At 43.1% G+C, this 25,818-nt stretch overlaps 1 protein-coding gene and 1 long non-coding RNA gene across 5 annotated transcripts; one reads left to right on the plus strand and one right to left on the minus strand.

Moving 5' to 3' along the window:
• Nucleotides 1–143: 143 nt before the first annotated feature.
• ZNF10 (zinc finger protein 10) lies at nucleotides 144–25,574 on the minus strand. 4 transcript variants are annotated; one of them, XM_073890305.1, is made up of 8 exons: nucleotides 24,096–25,040; nucleotides 14,177–14,266; nucleotides 12,146–12,272; nucleotides 11,680–11,775; nucleotides 6,851–6,889; nucleotides 6,703–6,766; nucleotides 1,849–6,303; nucleotides 144–1,635 (listed from the first exon to the last, which is right to left on the minus strand). In XM_073890305.1, exons 1-7 carry the CDS (start codon nucleotides 24,105–24,107, stop codon nucleotides 5,427–5,429), a joined length of 1,305 nt encoding a protein of 434 aa, XP_073746406.1. In that variant the 5' UTR covers nucleotides 24,108–25,040; the 3' UTR covers nucleotides 144–1,635; nucleotides 1,849–5,426. The 4 variants fall into 4 exon arrangements, with proteins under 4 accessions (XP_073746406.1, XP_073746405.1, XP_025717398.1 ...); XM_073890304.1 differs by lacking the exon at nucleotides 24,096–25,040 and adding exons at nucleotides 15,048–15,149; nucleotides 25,349–25,574 and having other exon boundaries at nucleotides 1,849–6,889; XM_025861613.2 differs by lacking the exon at nucleotides 24,096–25,040 and adding an exon at nucleotides 25,349–25,574 and having other exon boundaries at nucleotides 1,849–6,889.
• On the plus strand, nucleotides 20,723–23,846 carry LOC141371940 (uncharacterized). Its single transcript, XR_012377302.1, has 3 exons — nucleotides 20,723–20,781; nucleotides 21,806–21,899; nucleotides 23,785–23,846. It is a non-coding gene; the product is annotated as an uncharacterized lncRNA (long non-coding RNA).
• Nucleotides 25,575–25,818: the final 244 nt, after the last annotated feature.

The following is a 25,818-nucleotide window of genomic DNA, read 5'->3' on the forward strand; positions in this document are numbered from 1 at the left end:
CAGGTCATCTCAGGGTGGTGAGATCTAGCCCTGCATCGGGCTCCACATCTCTCTCTCCCTCTGTCTCTCTCCACTGCTCTAAAATAAATAAATCTTAAAAAAAAAAAAAAAAAAAACCACTAGGATCCTTTGTGAAGCATTTATTTTGGCAAGGGAAGACAGATGATTGAATGCTTGATAGACTACTGCAAAATGAAAGGGATAGGGTAAAGGGGATTAGCAGTACCAGTGGGGTGGCTGCAGTTTTAAATAAAGCAATGCCTGTTTCCTAGGTCACCTGTAACAAAGTACCACAGAGTGTGGGCTTCAACAACAGAGATTTGTCTTACAGTTCTGGAGGCTAGAGGTCCAAAATGAATTTGTTGGTAGGGACTGGTTTCTTCCGAGGGCTGTGAGGGAAGGATGTTACAGGCCTCTGTCCTTGGCTTGTAGACCCACCTTCTCCTGGTGTCTCCCCACATCATCTTCCCTGTGTGTGCACCTCTGTATCCAAATGTTCCCCCCTTTTAAATATAAGTACACTATTGATATTGGATTATGGCTTGCACTAATGACAACTTGATTACCTCTATGAAGACCCTTTCTTCAAGTAAGATCACGTTCTGGTAATGGGGGATGGCTTCAACACATGAAATTTGGGAGCACAGAATTCTACCCATAACAGGTAGGGTAGAACTTGTTTGTAAGGTAACACATCCTAAATCTAATATTTTTCCACAGGGCTGTGTGATAAGAGAACTTTGTCATTAAAAATATCTAAAGCTAACGGCTGAATTTCTAATGTGTAGAGCAAAAAGCAGTTGGTTTTTCCAACTCCATGAAGCCACAAATCTATGGACCCTTGCCATCTATCTCCTAAATTGGTCTCATTGCTGGGATATCTTGCCAACCTCAACCAACACCTATTTACACACACCCTTTCTTTCAACCAATTCCTGTACAGTCGCTAAGACGCTGAATACATGGTCAGCTTGCAATTTATTTAACAGCAAAATTTTCACCTTCTTCGCATTTGACAGGAAGGGCAATTCCACAGACTAATCAGTGTATGCTTAATTCATGGATGAATGTTAAGAAAATTCTTTCTGGGGCGCCTGAGTGGCTCAGTTGGTTAAGCGTCTGACTCTTGGTTTCAGCTCAGGTCATGGTCTCAGGGTTGTGGGATCAAACCGTGTCAAACCCTGCTTGAGATTCTCTCCCTTTCTCTCTTCCTTCCCTCTGCCCCCCCCCCTCCACATGCTCTCTCTCAATAAATAAAATCTTGAAAAAAAAATGCTGTCTGAATCCCCATGAGCCTATAACGGTGGTGACTGAGGATACTGGGGCCTTTAAAATTCCTGTGGTTTCCCATTACCCTTAGGATAGTGCCAGGATCCTTAGCCAGATGTGGAGGCAGCAAGCAGTAGTAGAAACACTGCATGTGCTGGAGCCAAAGGGATCTGGGTTTGAACTTTGACTCCTCCACTTCTTACTGTGCAACTTGGGGCAAGTCACTGTGAAGTCAAAACAGAAGTAGTATACATGAACGGCATTAATGTAAAAACTAAATAAGAGAATGCATATAACTTACATGCCACTACTTGTTTTCACAGTAATTTACTTTCTTACGTTCAGACCCTAATTTCTACTTAGTACCTGCATCATTTTTTTTTTTAAATATTTTATTTATTTATTTGACAGAAAGAATGAGATAGAGAGAGACAGCATGAGACGGGGGAGGGTCAGAGGGAGAAGCAGACTCCCTGCCGAGCAGGGAGCCCGATGCGGGACTCGATCCCAGGACTCCAGGATCATGACCTGAGCCGAAGGCAGTCGCTTAACCAACTGAGCCACCCAGGCGCCCAGTACCTGCATCATTTTAAGACAGGACACATGATACTATAGAGGGAGACAGAGGACATTATTCAAGGGAGATCTGAATGAATTTGTCTCTGGGGAAAATAAATAACAATGGTAGTGTGTACTTTTTATATTGGACTGGCTAATTTTGTAAGATCCTCTACAAAGTCCCAGACATTACCTTGCTTGAGATCTGCCACACACCTGTCTAGTTACTTTTCATATGAAGCTTCACTAGCCATGTATACTGGGGCAAATTACCTAAAATTTCCAAACTCTAGTTTCCTTAAACATAGGGGCGAGAATATGTTCCTCATAGGGTTATAGGTAGAAATAATCTATTGTATTAAAGGGCTTAGCAGATTGGCTACCTTGTATTAAGCTGTCTATAAATGAAGATGAATTATAAAATCAGCAAATACTACTATTGTTATTAGCTTTCACTTGGAGCTGCAGATTTTCTCTGATTTCCCAGGAATTCCTGGTTTTCTGAATATTTTCAAAAAATCAATTTTACTGAGGTAAAGCTTACATACAACAAACTGGATCCACTTCAAATATACAGTTTGACAGACAAGTACAGTCATGCAACCACCACTAATCAAGACACAGATCATCCTTAATGGTTCCCTTGTGGTTCCATCTGCTATCAGTTGCTCTCCCATCCCAAACCACTGGCAACCTCTGAATTATCTGCTGTCAAATTCCCTTATTAAGGTTCTAGTAGTTTATTTGAATATGAAAACTTTGGAAAGAAAATATTCCCTTACTGAAGAGACTGTTTTCCTGATCCTAAAAGTAGTATATATTTGTTGAGGAGACTTTGGAAAAAATAGAAAAGTACAAAAAAGAAAGGAAGAAAGGAGAAAGAGAAAAGAAAGTAGGTTAACTGTTATTAATCTTTTGACAAATTTCCTTAAGTTTTTTTTTTTTTAGAGATTTTATTTATTCATTTGACAGCGAGAAACACAGCGAGAGAAGGAACACAAGCAGGGGGAGTGGGAGAGGGAGAAGCAGGCTCCTGCGGGGTTCGATCCCAGGACCCTGGGATCATGACCTGAGCTGAAGGCAGACGCTTAACGACTGAGCCACCCAGGCGCCACTTCCTTAAGAGTTTTAAGAAAGATTCATTTTCACTTATTTACAATTCATTTATTTTTATATATTTGAGTTTACTCCATATTAACAATTATTTATCATGCTTTCTTCAACACACATGACAGCATCAACATTTTTCTTAACTTTGCATAATTTTAATGTCTGCATAATATTATACATTTTATACTGCAAATTCTGCACTATTATAAGTACTGTTTTAGTGATCATCCATAGACATTTCTCTCTTCCTACATTCCTTAGTGTGTTAGTATTAGTAATAGTAGTAGTAGGTAACACATATAGTACTTGTGTGCCAGGCACTGTTTTAAATACTTTATACACATTATCTCACTTAATCCACACAACAACCCTCTGAGGTAGATACTAGAAGTACCTCCATTATACAGTTGAGGACAATTGAGCCATAGGTTATCAGAAACTCTAAGAGGCCAAGTTAAGGAGCTACTCTTCCACTCCCATAAAGAACTGCTGTTTATCATGAAAACTCCTTTTAAAAGGAGTATATTATATTTGTCATTGGTATATATGCACCGAGGAGAGCAGTAGTAATGGAGAGACCAGAGATCTAGTTCTGGATCTAACTTCACTCAAAATGTGAGACCTGCGCCAACTCACCTTATCTCAACTGTATGATGAAGAGTACGAGTTAGATGGTCTTACGTTCCCTGTGGCTCCCAAGTCTCATGACACTAGCAATCATTTCTAGATTTTTCCTGTGAGAGAGACATCAAGATCTTTGTCCTCTTGGTCTCAAAAATATTCATCATTCAACCATCAATCATTAAGCATCTAACATATATCTTGTTTGCTGGCAAATGGCAGATAATGGCTAGTCCCTACACACAGGAGATCGATTTACAGAATGAAAGAGAATTAAAACAGGTTCTATTGTTAAATCTTTTGGGGGTCATGAACTTATCACAGAATCTGAAGATTAGGCTCCTCTCCCTAGAAGATATTACCTCTGTACAAACAAGATGATTTCGTATACAATATTAAAAGCTGTTTACTGATCCTTGGAAATGAGTCAATACACCCAATATGGGCACTGATTTCCTCAGGCTAAGTGCTGACAAAGAGGGAAACATGGCTGGGAGGGAAGCAAGAGCCCTCTGAGCTCTTACACTCAGGCAGGTTTAAATTCAATGACACACACCAAGGTGAGGCAACGGCAGTAACACCAATCACCACAGCTAGCAATGATAAAGCACTTAATATACATCAGGCACTATTCTAAACTGCTTATGTGTTTACTCACTTAATACCCACCACAGTCCTACAAGGTAAGTAATATCCCTAATTTAAAGAAGCGGAGATCTGTAAGTTAGGCACAGAGAGGTTAGGCAGTATGCCCAAGTTCACTTAGCAAGTTAAGGACAGAGGTGGAATTTCAACTTGGGTAGTCTAGCTCAAGCTTATGCATTTAACCACTATGTTTCCTTTATAAAGATAAAGGACTACCTTGGAAGGAGGGTGGCTTTGGGCACTGCTGTTTATTTCATGAGCATAGTTGCTCTAAGTATGGCCCAAGTACCTGTTCCCACTCAAATGGGGACCCTCCCTGGTGTGCTCAAATACCTAATCTTCCTCTAGATCCCCATGTCTGAAGAATCACTGTTTCTAAATTCCCAGGAGCCTTTAGCACCCTGTCTCAAAGAGTGCAACTCTAACTATGACCCTAAACAATATAGAATGGGAAAGTCTGCTACTAGATGGTTCTTGAATGTCCTTGATGATAGAGAAGCTGGATATCCTTTTCTTAATATTTAAAAATATCTTCAAATAATTATCAGAGTAACATGGAATAAACTATAAAACTCAATCCCATTACCTAACAAATCATTTCTGTTCATTTATCCATGGTTACTTTTCCAATTCCTGCCCACATGCAAATATATTTAAAATAAGTACCATTACTAGTAAATGTTATTTTTCTACATTACATTATAAGCATTTTCCCTGCTGCTAACCAAAATGGGGCTTAAATCAGACACATAAAACAGTAAACACTACTAAATGTCCCAGAAGGACAATTAAGTAAAAAAAGGGGGAGGGGAGCATATTAACTCGCTGGAATACTATTTTCCACTTTTGTTACAATAACTGTATCAATTTTTTATTCTTTGCAGTAGCAACTCTATTTTTTTGAAGAAGGTAACAAAGTTGGATAATCTCTCAACAACTCACCTACTTCTCAGATTTTAGCATTTTAAGGCTTGGTCAAGAATGCTCCGAGGACGACTGCTTTTGTAGGAATTTGTGGAAAGAAAAGCTGATATATTTGTGTACTAAAATGAAATCTTGGGTTATTCTCCCTTCTAGGACCAGTTCTCTAGTGCACAAAGGGGTAGTAACAAGACTGAAAGCATTTCTGCACAGATTACATCTACACAGCTTCTCCCCAGAAGGAGTTTCCAATGCAAAAGAAAGTTACTGCTCTTTGTACAGAACTCTCCATATTCACTATATTAGTAAGTATTTCCTCTAATATGATTGGTCTGGTATCGAATAAGGTTAGGGCTGTGGACAAGTGCTGTCCCACACTGGTTACATGTTGAGAACTGTTCTCCAGTGTGGGCTATTTGATGTACAATCAGCGGAGAGTTCTGGCTGAAGATAATCCCACACTGATTACACTTATAGGTGTTTTCCCCAACATGAACCCTCTGATGCTTAATAAGGTCATTCTTCCGGATGAAGGCTTTTCCACATTGGCAACATTCATATGGCTTCTCTCCAGTATGAATTCTCTGATGCACAATGAGGGCAGAACTCTGGCTGAAGGATTTCCCGCAATCATGGCATTCATATGGTTTCTCTCCAGTGTGGGTTCTCTGATGGGAGAACAGGTGAGAGCTTCGACTGAAGCATTTTCCACAGTCTTTACACTCGAAGGGCTTCAGTCCGGTGTGAGTTCTGTGGTGCACCACAAGGTGAGATCTCTGGCTATAAGATTTCCCACACTCGTTACACTCATAGGGCCTTACTCTCACATGAGTTCTCTGATGCAGAATGAGATGTGTGCTCTGTCTGAAAGACTTCCCACACTCAGGACATTCATAGGGTTTCTCTCCAGTATGAGTTCTCTGGTGCCTAATAAGCCTGGAGCTGTGAACAAAAGATTTCCCACACTGGCTACATGTGTACAGTTTGTCTCCTGTGTGAGTTCTCTGATGGGTGACAAGGTGAGAAAACCAGCTGAAGGACTTTCCACACTCTTTACATTCATAGGGTTCTTCACCAGTGTGAGTCTTCTGATGTCCAATGAGGTGAGAACTCCGGCTGAAAGATTTTCCACATTCTTTACACTCATAGGGTTTTTCTCCAGTATGAATAAGCCGATGCCTGGTAAGATTAGAGCGCCAGCTGAAGAATTTTCCACACTCCTTACATTCATAGGGTTTCTCCCTATGTATACCCTTTGATATACCAAGGGATGTACCACCAGTAAGAGAGTTAACAGGATCAGGGCATTTGTAGGACTTATCTCCTGGCTGGGTTCTTGCAAACTGAATAAGGTGAATGTTTTGACAGAAGGTTGGACCACATTCACTGCTACTTGCATAGCTTTCCTGATGACCACTAAAAACTAAATTATGTTTTAAATTTTTAGTATGTGAGTCATGTTTATGGAAATACTCTCTCAGTACCAGCTGAGTAGGAAGAAGACAGTTTCCCCCATATTTACCATTTTCACAGACTCTCTCCTGAGTAAGTACTCTCTTCTGGGTGAATGCCACTTGCCTCAAATGTCTCTCCTGGTTTTCCTGATACTTGTCCATCTGGTCTTCACATTTCCAGACTTCTTCTAATGACAAATACCAGAGATCATTCTTTGCAATTCCTTCCATTTTAATACCATAGGATTGTTTATTTTTAGAAATGCTCTTACTGGAAATTGATGATTTAATTTCAACTGCAGTCTCCAAATCTGAAAAAAAAGAGAGAGAGAGAAACTTTTGTGTAAGTAAAAAAAAAACATATTAAGGTCTGAATGGTGGGATGTGGAAACAAGTATGTAGGCTGTATAGAGCTGCTTGTATGGCTGCCTTCATGGACAGTGAGAAAGGGCAGAGAAGAACAGCAAACAGGCAAGGCGCTGGGCTGTGCAGTAGGTAAGAGGAGAGCAATGAGGGCTAGAAGACACAGGACTGGGTAGGACACATGGGATCGGACAGTCAGTGCTGGGGGCAATAAGAGAAATCTCACAGAAAGGCCTACACTCCCATGATCTAATCTACTAATGACACAAGAACCTAACATGTCTACTTGTTGCCAGGGCCTTCTCCTGACATGCATTCTTCCCAACTACAGCCAATTTCACATTCCTAATACATGAGTCCAACTATATGCCAAGACAGTGCCTGTTCTTGACACCACCAAAGCACTACAGAGTAATGCCCAGATAACTGGCACACGAACCTCTCAGAAAGTCCATGTGACAGGCTGGAAAAGCAACTGGACACAAGTTATCCAGATACAGGTTCTAAATCGAAGCTTTAATGCTACTAGTGGTGAATTTAGACAAGTTGTTAAACTTTTCAAATATCACTTTGCTTATCTGTAATCCAAGAGACAACAGTATTTGTGGTGTAAGATTCTTGTTAAGTATTGTAAGGTGTGAGCTCATTACAAACTCTGACACATGGGTGGTCAAAGCAATACCACAGTAATCATTATTAATATTCTCCTGGTCTTGTATTTTGATTCCTTTGTTCTGAGACACCATGACTTAACAATTGGGACGCCTGGGTGGCTCAGTCAGTTAAGCATCTGCCTTCAGCTCTGGTCATGATCTCAGGGTCCTAGGACCGAGCCCTGCTCAGCGGGGGGCCTGTTTCTCCCTCTGCCCCTCCCCCTACTCATGTTCTCTCTTTCTCTGTCCCAAAGAAATAAAATCTTAAAAAAAAAAAAAAAAAGGACTTAACAACTGATAGGACTCATACCATGGGACACTAACTTACAACCTGGCCCCTAACTCATATTCTCCTGCACTTTTTTGCTCCTTTGCTTATATCTGTGTGTATTACTGTACATTATGTCCCCTGGTTAAAAGCCTGTTTGTCTCAATGCCTTTAAGGTAAAATGTTAGGTTTTTTTTTCTTAAAGATTTTACTTATTGGACAGACAGTGAGCATGCACACACACAAGCAGGGGGAGTGAGAGGGAGAGGAAGAAGCAGACTCCCCACAGAGCAGGGGGCCCGATGCAAGACTCAATCCCAGGCCCCTGGGATCATGACCTGAACTGAAGGCAGACGCTTAACTGACTGAGCCACCCAGGTGCTCAAAATGTTAGGTTCTTAACCTATGTGGAGAAAAAAAAAAAAGCCGTATTTTTAAAAGTGATCTCTATGCCTAACGTGGGGCTTGAACTCACAACCCCGACATCAAGAGCTGCATGCTCTATCGACTGAGCCAGCCAGGCATCCCCAAAAAACACTATTTACAAAGTACCACCTCTCCCTACACAAGTGAGGTGATATTCTATTCTTATCTGGTGTATGGGTTGAATTGTGTGCCCCAAATAAGATACACTGAAGTCCTAACCTCCAATATCTCAGAATGCAACCTTATTTGGAAACAGGATCATTGCAGATGTCATTAAATGAAGTTGTACTGGTACAGACTGGGCCCCCAATCCAAGATGACTGGTATCCTTACAGGAGGAGAAGAGACACAAAGACACGCAGGGAAGCCATGTGAAGGTGGGGGCTGACCGGAATGATGTGCTCAGAAGCCATGGAACACCTGGGACTACCAGAGCCACAAGAGGCAAGGAAGGGTCCTCTCCTAGGGGCTGCAGAGGGCCTATGGCCCTGCTGACACCTTGATCTCAGACTTGTGACCTCCGGAGCTTTAAGAGGGCACACTTATGTCACTCAGTTTGTGGAACTTTATCTCGGCAGCACCAGGAAAGTAATTCACCTGACAATGATCCCCGTGCCAGGCTCCCGACTGCCACCTTCTTTGTGGGAACCCCACCATTCCCAATCCTCTTTCACTATTGTGTCAGTCACTAGCTCTTTCCCCACGCTGATCTCTTCTTCTGTTTTAATTTTAAATGTTTTTCAAAGATTTATATATTGGGCGGGGGGGGGGGCAGATGGAGAGGCAGAGAGAGAATCCCAAGCAGACTCTCTGCTAAGCACAGAGCTGGACACAGGGGTCAATCCCACAATCCTGAGATCATAACTTGAGCCAAAATCGAGAGTTGGATGCTCAACCAACTGAGCCACCCAGGTGCCCCTTTTTTCTGCCTTAAATTGTGGTAGACTAGGCATAACATAAAATTTACCATCTTAACCATTTTTAAGGGCACACCTCAGGTACTCCATACATTCACATAGGTGTGCGGCCATCCCCATACCTCTTCTCATCTGTAGAACTGAAACTTGGTACCTCTTAAAAAGTAAGGCCCCGTTCTCCCCTCCCGCCAGTACCTGCTAAGCACCATTATGCTATATCTTTATGATTTTGACGATTTTAAGTAACTTCGTGTACAGGAATCATACATTACTTGTTCTTTTGTGTCTGGCTTATTTCACTAAATGATATCCTCAATGTTGATCCATGTTGTAGCAGACGGCAGAATTTCCTTCCTTTTTAAGGCTGAATACCAGCCTATTTTGTGTGTGTGTGTGTGTGTGTGTGTGTGTGTGTGTGTGTGTGCGCGCGCGCGCGCTGCCATCATGATTTCTGACAGGAAATGCACCATCTTTTCCCTCTCCTCCCCTCCACCCAAGGCATCAAAATCCCATGGAAAGTTTTTCAAACCACAAATGCCAACTGGAAAATTCTAAAATGAACATGTGTGAGGAAGAGTGACGGCTGGGTACCAAAGAACAACTGTGAGTGGCGTGTTTGAACATATGAATAGGGTGCTTTCCTTCATCAAAATTTTAAAATTTGTCCATGTATTATGTAACACAACACTCAAGTGAGTTATACTTAAAACATTTAACATCCATTCATCAACTCATCATCTGCATTCTTTTTAGAAATTTTATTTCATTTAAGTAACCTCTACACCCAATGTGGGGCTTGAACCTACAACCCCAAGATTAAGAGTCACACATTCCACCAACTGAGCCAGGCAGGTGACCCCCCATTTGCATTTTTAGATCCACTCATTATACTTTCCACTTTGATCATGAAGCTCACACAGCCATGTGTTTAAGCACATGGAACTTCAGTATTTCTTTTGACAACAAATTCTCAATAAAAATCTAAACTGTTGATCTAGTTAGTTTTAGATAGTCGTCAAGAGACATCTAGGAAAGCTTCCTACATGAAGGAACACAGGAATGAAAAAAATAAAGGAAATAATGGAGAAATGAAAGAAAACAAAACCATCTTTCTTCCCAAGGCACCAAAGCAGCTGGCTGATCAAGTTCTTAACGGTGTATTCAAGGACTTGTCTCTGAGGCAGAAAACTGAGGCAGTCACCTATAAGACCAAATGTAAAACAAGTAAAAAATAGTTTATGATATTTAAAAGTACACTTAAAGCAGAAGCTCCGAAAAGGAAGGGACCTGTACTTGACGACGAGTCATAAGAAGTTTCACAGAGGACAACTAAGACTGACAGATTTTATTCACATCACTCAAAGCTCAAGATGCAGGGAAGCACCGGGTACATGTGGACAGTGGGGATCAGACAGAGGCAACACAGGCCCTCACAGCAGGACTAGGCCACACTGGAGTCATGTGGAGTCACATGCCTCACCACACACCAAGGAGGCTATGTGCAGTATGCCTCAGACAGCAGCACCCAAGATGGGTGGGTAGGAAGATGCCAGAGGACTGCACTTACAAACACAGGTCAGGGAAAAGACTGCTTCTATAGAATCAAGGAAGAAGAAGAAAAACAATTTTCTATTTTTTTTTAAGAGAGATTTTATTTATTTATTTGAGAGACAGACAGACAAAGAGGGAGGAAGGGCAGAGGGAGAAGGAGACACCCCACTGAGCAGGGAGCCCGATGTGGGGCTCAGTCCCCAAGACCCTGAGATCATGACCTGAGCTGAAGTCAGAGGCTCTACCAAATGAGCCACGTAGGTGCCCCTTCAACCTTCTGTTTCTTAACCTAGAAAGCAGATTTTCAATGCACAGGGAAGCTGGGGAAAGGCATGATGTTCAGAATCCACATAATGATTTGCATTTTAGAGATATCAAGATGAAAATAAAATAGGAATAAATTGAGAAAACATGAAATAAAGAGCTAGACTAGAGTAAGAAAAAGGTGTTTTGGGAGCAGCAGTTCTAGAGAGAAAGGAGTTCAGCCAGCAGGAACTGGCAAGCCCTCTGCAAACTCAGAAGAGTGGTGGGCTGAGCCCCACTGCATGGCTTATATATAGCACGAAGCCACAGGAAGGGGCCACAGAAAAGGGAAAAGGCAGGCAAGGAGGAAAGAAAAGACTGTATGACAAATAAGAGAATGGGGACGCTAGAATCAGTGTCAGAATCAGGAAAGCAAGACCAACAGAGCTGAAACAAGTACATCAACAGAAAGATAATTTTCACGAAGAACACATCTTTGTCTCTGAATGCAAATGATGTGTGATAAGACTGTAGAAAGACTGTCACGGGGAAATAGAAGGTAAATAAACTCAGTCTTCTCTATAGAAATGAGGAGAACTAGTGACAACTATGTCCAGGTATTCCAGCCCCTAACAGTTCATCTGGGTTACTGCCTACAATGTCTCTTGACTGGGACTCACCTGGATGGGTCTCCCGGTGAATCCCTCTCTCCACCAGCCATGGCTCTTCCCCTTTCTCCAATTGGAGGATCACATCTGGTTTGGGAAGCTGATGCCCTGTGCGCAGCAAAAGAGAAAGAACTGGACAGGGGTTGGGGAACTCTGGGCTGGACACAAAGACCATCCCAGATTCAGCCCCAACCCCCAACCCCTTCTTAGTCCTGGGGGGACTCTGAAGAGTAGACAAAGGGAGGCTACAGAGGCAGCAAAATATGCATGTTTTTAAAATTCAACAAATCAAAACAAAAAAAATTTTTTTCCACAAAAACAGAAGTGAGTACAAAACCCTCTTCTATGCCCCAAAGAAATTAGGTCCCTAATCCCAAGCTCACACTCTGATATATGTGCTTCATTCTCCATACCTTTGATCAATAAAGAACCAAAATCATCACAGGGGGATATCTCTGAGAACAGAAGTTAGTCTTACCCAAGGAAATCAGGTTCTTATAGTTCTCCAGCATCACATCTTTGTACATGATCTGCTGAGCAGTATCCAGCAGCTTCCACTCCTCTCTGGTGAAGTTCACAAGTATATCCTTGAAGGTCACCAGTGTCTACAACATGGAACAAATCTGTAGTAAGCCCGATGTATATCTCTGCCCTCCTCTTCTTGAGTACTCACAGAAAGAGAGATTAGGCAGACAGCATTGGGGTAGGAAAAGAGGATGGACCAGAATTTATCCCAAAAGTGAGTAGTACTTATTTGGGTTCTGGTCAAGTCCTAAAAGGAATGTCCAAAAAGCAGTTCCATGTTATGCTCTAGGTTTAGAAACTGTCAGAAGAACATCTGTTTGTTTGTTTATTTTAGGGGGAAGGGGCAGGGGGAGAGAGAAAAAGAGATAATCCTTAAGAAGACTCCCCACTGAGCACAGAGCCCAACAAGGGGCTTGATGCCAGGACCCTGATCACGACCTGAGCCGAAACCAAGAGTCAGACATCCAAGTGACTGAGCCACCCAGGGGCCCGAAAAGAACTTTTATTTAAATCAAGTTTGTTATGAACAGCTATAGCAAGGAGTATCAGACACCAAAGTTCATCTACACTTATATTCTGTGAAATAAAGAACCTAACTCAAGGCAGAAAAAAAGTCTTCAGTCCAAGTACAACTTAATGCCAAAGAGACTAACATCAGGGCGCCTGGGTGGCTCAGTACATTAAGTGTCCAGCTCTTGGTTTTGGCTCAGGTCATGATCTCAGGGTTGTGAAATCGAGCCCCGTGTCGGGCTCCACACTCAGTGGGACGTCTGTTTCTCTCCTTTTCCCTCTCCCTTGGTCCTCCCCCCACTCGCACACGCACTCTCTAAAATAAATAAATCTTTAAAAAAAAGACCAACCTCACCATGTTTTCTGATCTAAAATAATTACCCAAGACATTTTCGTTAAACACTGAATAGCATTTTTTTAAAAATGGAGATTCTATTTTAATAGTAACAAAGTAATTTGACAAACAATAGAGAAGCAAGGCCTTCATTAGCTACATCAAAAAGAAATGCTGATTACACAAAGAAATACTTAACTTGAATGAGGATTTTTCCCCTCAAAGACCATGAAGGTCAGACAAGGGAATAATGGTTTTTTTAATACTGAAAAAAAGAACTGTCAAGCCATTTCTATACCCAGTGAAAACATATTTCAGGAATGATGCAAAATATACTCTAAAATAAAGTAAAAGAATTTGTTACCAGCAAACCTGCTCTAAAAGACATATTAAAAGTAGTTATTCAAGCAAAAGGGAAATGTTACCAAAGAGAAACTTTAAATCTCAGGAATGAAGCATGAGCAACAAAAACAGTAAATATCTGGGTAAATATAATAGACTAGTTTTCTTAGGTCCTTCAAAATATGTAGCACAGCTGAAAGCAAAAACCACAACACTTTCTGGTCAGATTTTTCAATATACCAGAGGTAATACATACAGGATGCTCCAGGGGAAGCTGGACCCACACGGGACCCAGTCTCCCACCCTGGATGCTCCCAGAGGTTCCACCCTCCTCCAAGCTCCTCATGCCTGGGTGGCAGCTACCCCTAAATAAGTACATAACTTGTGCCTGAGCTCCCCATGGAGGCATCACATAGCCAGCTCCACATCTAGGACAACCAGGAACCAGAGAGACCCTCAAGGCACAACATTCCCAGTTCCCACCTAATTTTTTAGGGAGGAAGTGTGCTGTGGACTTCGTTCCCTAGTGTGGATCAAAGCATTTTAACGGAGTGCTTAATATTACCCCACTTGACTCCTGCCCACTGTTAAACCTGCATTTCTTTTATATAAAAGGTATATGAATAGTGTACAGTATATGAATAAAACTACATGTACAAATAAAGCAAACAAAAGAGTGCTAGTCTCCCAGAGGAGAGTGTCCAAGATATAATTTCTGAAGTTCCTAGGCAAAGGAACTCCAGAACTTAAGCTAAAAGGGATTCTCAGTTGGAAAACAAAGAAGGCAGCCCAACTTACATGGGACCTGGCAGTTAGTGACTCGGCGTCCATGCCCTCCTTGTTTTTGATGATGCTTTTTTGAGTAATGGAGATCCTAAGAAGATGCAGCTGGAGAAAAGAAAGAAAATGAAGAAAGTCTGCTGTGACAGGGAGGCTTCATAAATCATCAACCTAGACTCCCTCACACCCAGCTGGGTATAATGCAAACACCCACCACACAAAGAGGAACATCAGAAATAGTCCAAAAATATATCTACAATGTCTGAAATTCCCGGGAGTATGAAGAACTATGTAGACTGCTATTTTCCCCTTAGTCTCTAGAGTTCCATGCAAAATTTCATTTTTAACTTAATGGTTCGGCTGCTACAAATCCTCTTTTTTGAGAAAAACAAACCAAGACACAAAACCTGCCTTGATCTAACACCCTTACTTTACAGATAAGAAAAAAAGTGTTTTCTCCCGCTGATCAGAGAAGGGAAGTCAGAGATTAGAAGCACAAGAAACATGTGATGTGCCGTTACTGGCCTGCAGGTGGATGGTGTCACACAGCAAGGAATGGGGGCAGTCTCTGGGAGCTAAGAGCAACACCCAGCTGACAGCCAGTCCTATCATAGTCCCACAGCCACAAGTAACTGAATTCTGCCAACAGTCAGAGCCTCCAAATGAGAACCCAGGCCAGCCAACACCTTGAAAGCAGCTGTTGGATATCTGAGCAGAAAACCCAGCCAGAGAGGGTCAGACTTCCACCTACAGAACTGTGAGCCAGTAAGTGGGTGCTTTTGAAGCTACTAAGTTTGTGACAGTTTGTTACACAGCAATAGGAAACCAACACACGATCAATTATCTGTTAAAGATACTTAAATAATAAAGAAAAATATCATATATTTACCTACGTAGTTACCATTGCCACTGCTTTTCATTCTTTCCTGTAGATCCAGATTTCCACTTGGTTTCATTTCCTTTCTCCCTGAAGGCCATCTCTTAACATTTCCTGCAATGTGGGTCTGCTGGTAATGAATTCTTTTAGCTTTTTAAGTCTGAAAATGTCTTCATTTTGCCTTTTTTTTCTAAACAGCTTTACTAAGATATAATTCACATACCATACAATTCATCCACTCAAAAGTATACAATCCAATGGTTTTTGGCAATTACATTATCAGTCTCTAAAATTGTAGTAAAAAAATTATCAAAATTTGCTATCTTAGTTATTGTTACGTGTACATTTCAGTGGCATTAATTACATTCACAATATTGTACAACCATCACTAATAATTCCAAAGCTTTCTCATCACCCCAACGGAAACTCTGAAACATTAACCAAACTCCCTATTCCTGCACCCCCTCAGACTCCAATAACCTCTAATCTCCTTTGTCTCTCTGAATTTGCCAATTCTAGAAAATTCATGTGAATGGAATCATACAATATTTGTCCTTTTTTATCTAGCTTACGTGACTCCACATCATGTCTTCAAGGTTCATCCATGCTGTAGCATGAATCAGAACTTCATTCCTTCTAACGGCCAAACAATATTCCGTTGTATGGAGAGACCACATTGTTTGTCCCTTCATCTGCTGATGGACCCTGGGTTGTTTCCATCTACTGGCTCTTGTGCACAGTGCTCCTGTGAACACTGGCATACAAGTATCCGCTCGTGTCCCTGCTTTCAATTCCTTCCGGTCTATACCTAGAAGTGGAAGTCCTGGGTCATATGGTAATTGCATGTTTAGCTTTTGGAGGACCCACAAAACTGGTTTCCACAGTGGCAGCATCACTGTGAGTTGTGATGCTGAGTTCCAATTTCCCCACATGCTTGCCAAAACTTGTTATTCCATTTTTTAAATTATTATAGCCATCCTAGTTGGTGTGAAGTGATATTTCATTGTATTTTGATTTCTATTATTTTCATGTATTTAGTAGCCATTTGCATATCCTCCTTGGAGAAATGTCTATTCAAGTCCTTTGCCCATTTTTAAATTGGATAGTTTGTGTTTTTGTTATTGAGTTGTAGTTCTTTACATATTCTATGTATAAGCACATATATACTTATATACCCTATATATATTAAACCCTTACCAGATATATAATTTCCAAATATTTTCTCCCATTCTGTTGATTGTCTTGTCTTTGTTGTTGAAATATATTTTTGCTGAATTTAGAATTCTAAGTAGAGTTAATTTTCCTTTCAGTGCTTTACATAAATAGTTCCACTCCCAATGTTCCAGGAATTAAAAGAGTTTTCCAGTCTGGCTAGTAATAACAGGCAGTATTCCCCATGCAAATATCAGGACTATTCCCTCCAACCCTTTAGAGGATTCCTTCCCTGGCCTTGTGGAGTTTCCTCACACATGCGTGCTGCTCTGTGCTCTTGAGGACTCGTGGGAGACCCTCTGCAGACCTGTCCTCTCTGGTGGTCTGTCCTATGAACTCCGGCTGCTTTGCTTTCCCCAGATTCTCAGCTCCATCCTTGACTCAGGAAGTCTGCTGGGCTCCACCTCAGTTTCTCCTTCCTCTGCTGTAAACTGGAAACCCTCTCAAGGCAATAAACTGGGGCAATCAGAAGGCTTACCTCGTTGAGTTTCCATCTCCCAGGGATGACTGTCCTTTGTCATCTGATATCCAGGGTCTTAGACCGATTGTTTCATGTATTTTGTCTGTCTTTGTTGTTGTTGTTGCTGTTGTCCCTGTCATTCCATGTTGGCCAGAAACAGAAGTCTATAAACATTGCGTTTTTAAGTTGTTTTAAATTTAGATTGTATTTTTAATTTCCACCTTTTGAATACTGGGCTTGAATATTTCCCATATGTTTGTATTTACAGTTCTTTTGAATCTGTTTCCTTTCCTATTGTTTGCCCCCTTTGTCTTCTGGAGATCTTACAGATCTCCATCTCAGTTCTATGCAAATTTACATGCATGAAAGCAGTATGGCTTCTGCCCTGCCACACCACTAAACCGGTTCTCACCAATGACATCTATTACAGAGGACACTGTTGGCCTCTTGATTGTTCTTGAAGCTCTTTATTTACTTTGTTCCCTTCCTCACCTAGCTTCCCTCTGTACACCTTGGTTCTCAGTCTTCTCTAATGATTCGCTGCATCTCTCGGTCTCCACTTGCAATGCCCCCCTGGGCACTTCCAGGACACACAGTGTACCTACTTGTTTTATCCCCACTGTCTATCCCACTGCCAGGCACACAACAGAACTATGTTTCAGCTACATGAATAGACCACTCTGTCTTCTATCCCGACCTTGCTCCTCAACCTCAACTGCATATTTCCAACTGTGGCTAATAGCATGGATTCTGCAGCCAGACTGCCCAGGTTCAAGTCCCTGCTCCAATACTTACTAGGAGGTTTCTTAACCTTTCCTGGAACTTACTTTTCTTTTCTTTTTTTTCAAGATTTTATTTATTCATTTGACAGAGAGAGACAGAGCGAGAGAGGGAACACAAGCAGGGGGAGTGGGAGAGGGAGAAGCAGGCTCCCCGCTGAGCAGGGAGCCTGATGCGGGGCTCGACCCCAGGACTCTGGGATCATGACCTGAGCCGAAGGCAGACGCTTAACAACTGAGCCACCCAGGCGCCCCTGTAACTTATTTTTCAATCACATGAATAAAGGCTGAAATAACCAGGGATGTTAAACTGTATAAGAAATTACTTTATGGAAGCAAGAGAATGGTTTTCACATATTTACAGGTCCTGTGAAACAGGGATATTTATTTTGAGTTGCTCCAGAGGGCAGACTTGGGAGTAATGTGTGCAGTCACAAAGGAATCAATTGCAAGTCAATATTATAATCATATGACACCTGGAAATAGATCAGGTTGCCTAAGAAAGCAGGAAATTCTGGCCACCAATAAATTTTCAATCGGATCTTATTAAAAAAACTACAGTACAGCCTCTACTTTACATAGGTATCTAAGGTCCATTCCATTAACTCTCCCATTTTAGGGTTATATAAAATACAAAAAGCCTGCAATTAGTCTCATGTCATCCTAATTTCCCTTAACCTCCAGTTCTGATAACTTACTCAAACCTTTATCTAAACCAGTGGTTTTCAGCCCTAACTGAATGCTGGAAATGCCAAGTATATTCATAAATTATGACACCTGGGTCCCATGCCATCCTTCTCTGAGCAATTCTGACTTAATTGTATGGTGAGGGGCTAGGCTTCTGTTTCTTTTAAATAGTTCCCTGGGTGACTCAACTGTGAAGCCATGTTTGAGAATCACTGATCTAAGCCATTATTTAATCTACACAACAATTCAAACCTATTTGAACTAATCAATTAATTAAATCTTACCATCTCTTAGGGATAATCAGATTCTTTTAAGATTTTTTTTTTTTAAGATTTTATTTATTTATTTGACAGAGAGAGACAGCGAGAGAGGGAACACAAGCAGGGGGAGCGGGAGAGGGAGAAGCGGGCTCCCCGCTGAGCAGGGAGCCCGATGTGGGACTCGATCCCAGGACACTGGGATCATGACCTGAGACGAAGGCAGACGCTTAACGAGGCTGAATAGATGCTTAATCTTGGGGAGCCACCCAGGCGCCCCAAGATTTTATTTATTTTAGAGGGAAAGCACGCATGTGTGCACGAGCAGGAAAGGAGCAGAGGAAGAGGGAGATAACCTCCAGCCGACCCCACGCAGAGCACAGAGCCCGATGTGGAGCTCCATCCCAAGACCCTGAGATCATGACCTAAGCTGAAACCAAGAGTCAGATGCTCAACTGACTGAGCCACCCAGGCACCCAGAATAATCAGATTCTTCTATCAGTCACCAGATACACAAAGAATCTTTCTGTGCAACTGGCCAAAACTGATTTCTCTAAAGTAACAATTATCACTGCCATGTGGGGATACTGGGATGAGTTTTGTGTTTAGGGAAACAGCTGGTAAGTTGATTACTATCTTGATGTTATATATTTGGATCTTCTTCTGTCATTTTAAATAATTAGTGGACACTTACTATGCGCCTGGCTCTGTACAAGGCCCAGGAGATAAAAACATGTATATTTATTCCTGACAGCAAGCAGCTGAGTCTAGCTGAAGACACTGAAAATGGACACCTACAGTCCACTATGATTACTGCTCTGACAACAGCATGCATGCCCAAGGGGTCATGGAACACAGAAAATAGCACCCAGCACCACCTGGTGATTTTAAGGCTGGGTCCTAGAGCTAATTAGGCAGACAAAGAAGGGTGGGGACCTGTGTAAACAAAGGCAGAGCCTAAGACAATGATGTATGGGGAAGGGAGCTCACTGCAGCTGGTGCATACTGTGAAGGGCGGGGAACAGCCAGAAGGGAGCCCATAGACACACATGACCAGACCTAGGTTACAAAAGGACAAAAAAGCCATTTTGAGACTCTGTCCTACATGTTATAAACCCAGAAATGATACTAGATTTGCACCTTAAAAATGCTTTCTCTGCATCTGGGGCAGTTGTGTAATGGACTGATGGAAGATATAACAGTAGCAAAGGAACAAGGAAGGAGGCTAACACCATAATCCAGAGGATGGGAACACAAATTAGGACTAAGGGTAGGAATGCAGAGCAGGTAGACTTTGGAAATCAAATGGATATGGCTGTGAAGATGGGTCAGGGGTTAAAGATGACTCCCAGTTTCCTGGGTGACTGATAGGACAACAATGTATCAGGAGGGGTAGGCACTAGAGAAATGATGGTACTGGGCTGTTTTTTGTTTTGTTTTAAAGAAAGGCAGACTGCCACATGCAGCACCTCATCTGGATGTGTCTGGAGTCTTTGGAAACTTGTTCTCCTACAAATGGACCTTGAGAGCTTGTTTGGAAGTTCTAGCAGGGAGCGTAGCTTCTTGTATACCCATGACCAAAGAATGGTCCTCCTCTATTGGGGAAGGTTGTCCTCTTTGAATGAACCTGCAACTTCGGGAGGGATGCACGTGGAGCAGTGAAGGAGGAAGGGGACACCCACCTACCTGGCCAGATCAGCTAAACCAACCTTGGTGATCAATGGGGTGACAGATGTTGCAGCCAGATCGTCCTCACATCCTGATGGGTTTGGTTTTAAACTCAGAAAGTGGGACAGAGAAATGACATTTAGGAGACATATGTAGATGTGAGGGTTATCCAGCTGTATCATCTGCCTTCAACATTTCTATTACATCTTTATCTATCCAAACTACTCAGCTGTATTCTCCAACAAGACTTGGGGGTTGGGGGATGGTCTTTTGTCATAGATTTGAGAGTGACTGTGTTCTTCCACTATGAGATAAAGGTGAAGTAGGCAGATGGACAAGAGTCTAAGTGAGATCATACATTCCTATCAACAACCCTATGACATAATAATTCCTATAAAGCCCACTAAGAAACAGTAAGATTTGATAAAGTCAGTTAATGGTCTTATCAGATGACACCATGGCAGTATATAAAGTCAACCAAAGATAATGTGAAGAGTACAATGAACTGTAAGACCAGGATTAGATTATTGGGAAAATCAACATTTAGGAAGCAAATAGAAGAGAAAGAAAAGCCCATGAAGGAGGCAAAGAAAGACCCACTAGAGAATGAGAAGATCCGGAAGAGAGGTGTATCAGAAGCCAGAAGAGAGAATTTCAAGAAGGGGAGACTTAAAAGAGTTCGGGTAAGTTAAGGAGCATAATGTACAGGATTGGTTAGATAAGGGTTCACTAGTGATTAGGGGACACTAGTCTCAATATATCGCTGGCAACAGCAGACAAATTCCACAAAAGGAATGAAAAGTTTGGAGGTGAAAAAAGAAGAGAAAGGGCACACCTGGAAGAGGTGCTGGGGACTGGAGAGTGTCTGTAGACTGAGAGGAAGGAAGTAACAGACAAGCAGGTTGAAGCCAGAAGAGAGAACAGGGCCAGGGATGGAGTCAGAAGCTCAGATGGAGGCATCAATTGGAAGCTTGTAAGGCAGGAAGCTAGCAACACCAGCTCTCTCTATGCCTTTCTTCTATAGTCACATCTCCCCCTGATGCTCACCTTCTGCCTCCCTATTCCAACTCTGATGGATCTCTGTGATTATACTGGGCCCACCAAACAATCCAGGGTAATCTCCCCATCTTAAGGTCCTTAGTTGAATCACATCTGCAAGGTCCCTTCTGCCATATAGCAATATTAATATATCCACAGGTTCTGGTTCTTTGGGGAGTGATTATTCTGCCTACCACCAGGGCAGAGATGGGCTGCAAGAAGCTTTCAGTAAGAACCAGAAGGCTATGAAAGAGACTATCCAGGGCATAAGAGGTTCTGCAGCACGGCTCCAACCAAGTCACTGAGCATACAAGCTTCACAACCATCTATTTTCACGGCCTTGACAACATTTCAAACTTAATTCCTGCTGCACTCGCCCCATGCTCTCTGGGCCTCATTTAAATGCCACATTTTCTGACAAGCCTTCCTGTTGTCCCAGAGAGAATAACTATTCCCTGGCCAATAATCATGGAGAACTTTGTACATGATTCTAGCACTTCAACACCCTACTTACTGCCCACCTCCCTTATAAGGAACTACTTGAGAATTGGGATAATCTCATTCTAAATCTAAGAGACTAGCATAGTGCTTTCAACTTCATATTTGTTCCACTGGCATTTGTCCAATACTTAACGAGCACCCACAAAGATTACGTCTCTGTTTCCCAAGGTGTCTGCTCTCCAGTCTCCATTTGAAGACCCAGTACTTGAGCGCCAGTACCCAGAGATAGGCAAGACCTTGTCAGGGAGAGCATTTCATTCAGGTATATGAAGTATATGTTTTTTTTTTTTTTTAAGACTGATTTACTTTAGAGAGAACTCCTCAGGGAGAGGGGTAGAGGGGGAAGGAAAGGGAGAGTCTCAAGCAGACTCCTGTCCCAGTGTGGAGCCTGACTTGGGACCCTGAGATCATGACCAGAGCTGAAACCAAGGGTCGAATGCTCAACCAACTGAGGCACCCAGGCACCCCTGGAGTATATGCTTCTTAATAAAAGAGAACAGGATTTCTTTAGATTTTGAGTAAGTTCATTAGTTTTTAGCATGTGCAAAGGGCAAGGAATGATTAGCAAAAGGACCCAGCAGCCACAGAATTAGAACTCTGGGGCCAAGAGAGATGGCAAAGACATACTTGAAGATACAAAAGGCAAAGACCATGCATCTGCAAAAACTCAGCAAATGTATACTTTCATTTTGTGCACTTCATTTTTTATAAATTTTACATCAAAAGAAAAAGCCAAATGAATACTGAATTCTAGTTTATAACACATATACATTTTCAAGTATTTAAGGGAAGTATACTGATGTATGCAATTTACTCAATACACACCAAAAAAAGATGGACTGATAAAGAAATAGATCTATGTTAAAACAAGTAGAGTAAAATGTTAATGGTGGAGTCTAAGAGGAGGGTTTACAAGTATTCTTTTAATTTAGCTGTACGCTCAAAAGTTTTCATAATGCAATATGACAAAAGGTAAGAATGAGATAGCAGAGAGGTATTGTGTGGAAGAGGCAAAAATGATGGTCTGGGTGTTGGTACTGTGTCAGGGATACATATACAGCCTATGCCACACCCAGTCCTGACCCTGCTTTGTGGCCAGAAGATGTAAGACATGCTGATGTGATAGGAGACAACGACTCTGATAGGAGACATGCAAGAAGGAGTACTGCAGGTCAAGGTGTATTGTAAGCAAAACAACAGATGTTATAATATGAAGCTTCCTTTTCCTTAAAATAAAAATTCTTAAAACCTAAAAGGTTTTTTAAACTATGTTACTAAGCCTTCAGTGTTTGAATTATGTCATGTAAACCATGGAAACCCATCATTTCTAGGAGTATTTCTCTTTAACAGAAACATTTTTTCACCAAATTATGAAAAGCAATAAGCCACTTCCATAACATTTTTAAGAAGATGAAGACATAAAGAACACAGTGCATGGGTATTCTTGAAAAAAATTCCATTTATATTTCCTTGACAACTGAATTTAATAAAAAACAGAACTGGTCTCATTCCCATTCATCCTTTATACTTCTACCTCCTAGTAAGGTTTTAAAGTGTTCTCATATAGTTCAGGCATATTTCTAGTTAAAATTAATATTAGGTATTCTATTACTGTTGCGAGTAGACTTTCTTCCAGAAACACGTGTGTTAGCTTGTTACTGAGGACAGTAAAGCAATCTGTTCACTTAACATATTTCCTTCTCAGTCACTTTATTAAAAACTCATTTTTTTTTAAAGATTTTATTTATTTATTTGACAGAGAGAGACAGCGAGAGCAGGAACACAAGCAGGGGGAGTCGGGGAGGGAGAAGCAGGCTTCCTGCTGAGCAGGGAGCCGGATGTGGGACTCGATCCCAGAACCCTGGGATCATGACCTGAGCCGAAGGCAGACGCTTAACAACTGAGCCACCCAGGCACCCAAAACTCATTGATTTTAACTGAATCTCTTTCATATGGCGGAGGTGTAGTTAATTAATAGAATAATTTTGTAGTCTTTTTTCCAGAAGGTATGCTTTATATCTGTGTAAATACGGTATTGTCCTAAGTGGAATTTGAAGACAATGTTAATATAAAATACTGATAAACAGACTTCCTTCTTTAATTTATCTGTATCTCAAATCCTGGCCCTGTGGCTGGCACATGCTAAGAGCCCAAGAAATGTGTGTTGAGAGAAGAAATGACAGAACAAGGGAACAATTTTCAAGAATAGGCAAGAATGTGCGAAATTCACCGTCCAGGAAGCTTTGCAAGACAGAGGAAGAGTTGTGCTATTTCCCTGTCTAGACAGTTAACTACAGTCAACATTGCCAACCTGACAAGGTTTATCGGCCCGCGTTCTGGATGACATCTCATGTTTCCTTTCACTTCTTCGTAAAAGACAGTATCTTGAAGAACTGAAATGCTTCACCTTCTCCACAGACCCTGGGTGGGATCTACGTAAGGCTGGTGTTAACCTTACCTGTGACACCATACCAGATATCGGATGAAACGTATCATTTTGAATAGCTTAACAATTCTCGTACGGAGGAAAAATAAAAACACATTAAACTTGAGGTGTCTCTGAAAAATAAAAACTACGAAAAATAAAACTACGTTAAACACATACCCACCTCCAGTTAATCTACTTGATTTAAAACACACACACACTAAAGACCAAGGAGGTGGGAGCTAGAGATACAGGGCTTTTTCAGAATTTTTTTGTAAAAGACCACCCACCGACTGGCCCGATCTTAAAGACTGAGAATGCGGATACGACAAGAAACTGAGGAAAGTAACTGTCAATATAACTTCAGCAAGTGAGAAGGTTTATTTAACTTAGTATTTTCAGACTAGACCGAGAAATTGAAACCTATCCAGCCCCTTCTACCGCTAAACGGATGAAAACAGACCCACTTCTTCAGGAAGCAAGCAGCATGCGGCTCCGACACTCTCCACGAACAGAATCCGATGGTTTGTACTTGAAAACCAGGGTAACCACGTCTGGTTTCTCCTAGGAACGAAGGCTTTTACTGCTAAGAAACTTCCCGCTCTAACAAAAAGAGCACGACCCTTTTCAGCAAATGCTAGAAAAGCCATAAGCAAAATGTCCAACGGCTAGCCCTAGCTGGGGAAAAGGAAAGCGGGGTCACAGCAAACCCCCTGCCAACCCCTGAGTGCGCGGCTCAGGCCTCCCGGCCCCGCCACCGCCGCAGAGCGCACGCAGACACTCGGGGGTCGCCGCTAGTCCTGCCAAACAGGGCCGGGGGCCGCTACTGCCACGACGTGAAGTCACGGGGTACCCCGCGGCGGGGCAACCGCCGCTCCTGCGCGGGGTGAAAATCACGCCCGGGCGACGCCCTTCGCCGCGAGGAAGTCATCGTCCGCCGACAACCACGAGGCTCGCAAGCCCAGGGCTGCGGGAAGGACGCCCCAGCGCGCGCGCACACGCACGCACGCACACCAGCGCGTGTACACACACACGCACGCGCGCGCGCACGCCAGCGCGTGTACACACACACGCACGCGCACACCAGCGCGCGTGCACACACGCGCGCACGCACACCAGCGCGTGTACGCACGCACGCGCGCACACACACCAGCGCGCGCACACGCACACACACCAGCGCGCGTGTACACACGCACACGCACTCACACACCAGCGCGTGTACACACGCGCACACGCACGCACACCAGCGCACACACGCACACACACGCACACCAGCGCGCGTGTACCTGCAGTGAGCACCCAGCAGGCGCGCAGGGGTAGGCGATCCGTCACAATGGCAGCAGCAACGGCAAATCAGTGACGAGCTGGGCCTCCGCGAGCAGGCGCCCCGCGACCACCGGGGTGCGGACGGTCGGTCCGGGTGGCTGCCGGCTCTCCTCACCCCTCACCGGCCCGCCAGCCCCGCGTCCCCTCACGCTCGCGCCGCGGCCCCGGCCCGCCCCACACACGCCCACCCCGCGTCCCTCACGCCCGCGTCCCCCCACGCTCGCGCCGCGGCCCCGGCCCGCCCCACACACGCCACCCCCGTCCCTTCACGCACGCGCCGCGGCCCCGGCCCGCCCCCCACACGCCCACCCCGCGTCCCTCACGCCCGCGTCCCCTTCACGCACGCGCCGCGGCCCCGGCCCGCCCCACACACGCCCGCCCCGCGTCCCCTCACGCCCGCGCCCCTCACGCTCGCGCCGCGGCCCCGGCC

Source organism: Callorhinus ursinus, unplaced genomic scaffold, assembly GCF_003265705.2.
Source record: "Callorhinus ursinus isolate GAN/ISIS: 27379988/994484 unplaced genomic scaffold, GSC_fseal_2.0 scaffold137, whole genome shotgun sequence".
NCBI lineage: Eukaryota > Metazoa > Chordata > Mammalia > Carnivora > Otariidae > Callorhinus > Callorhinus ursinus.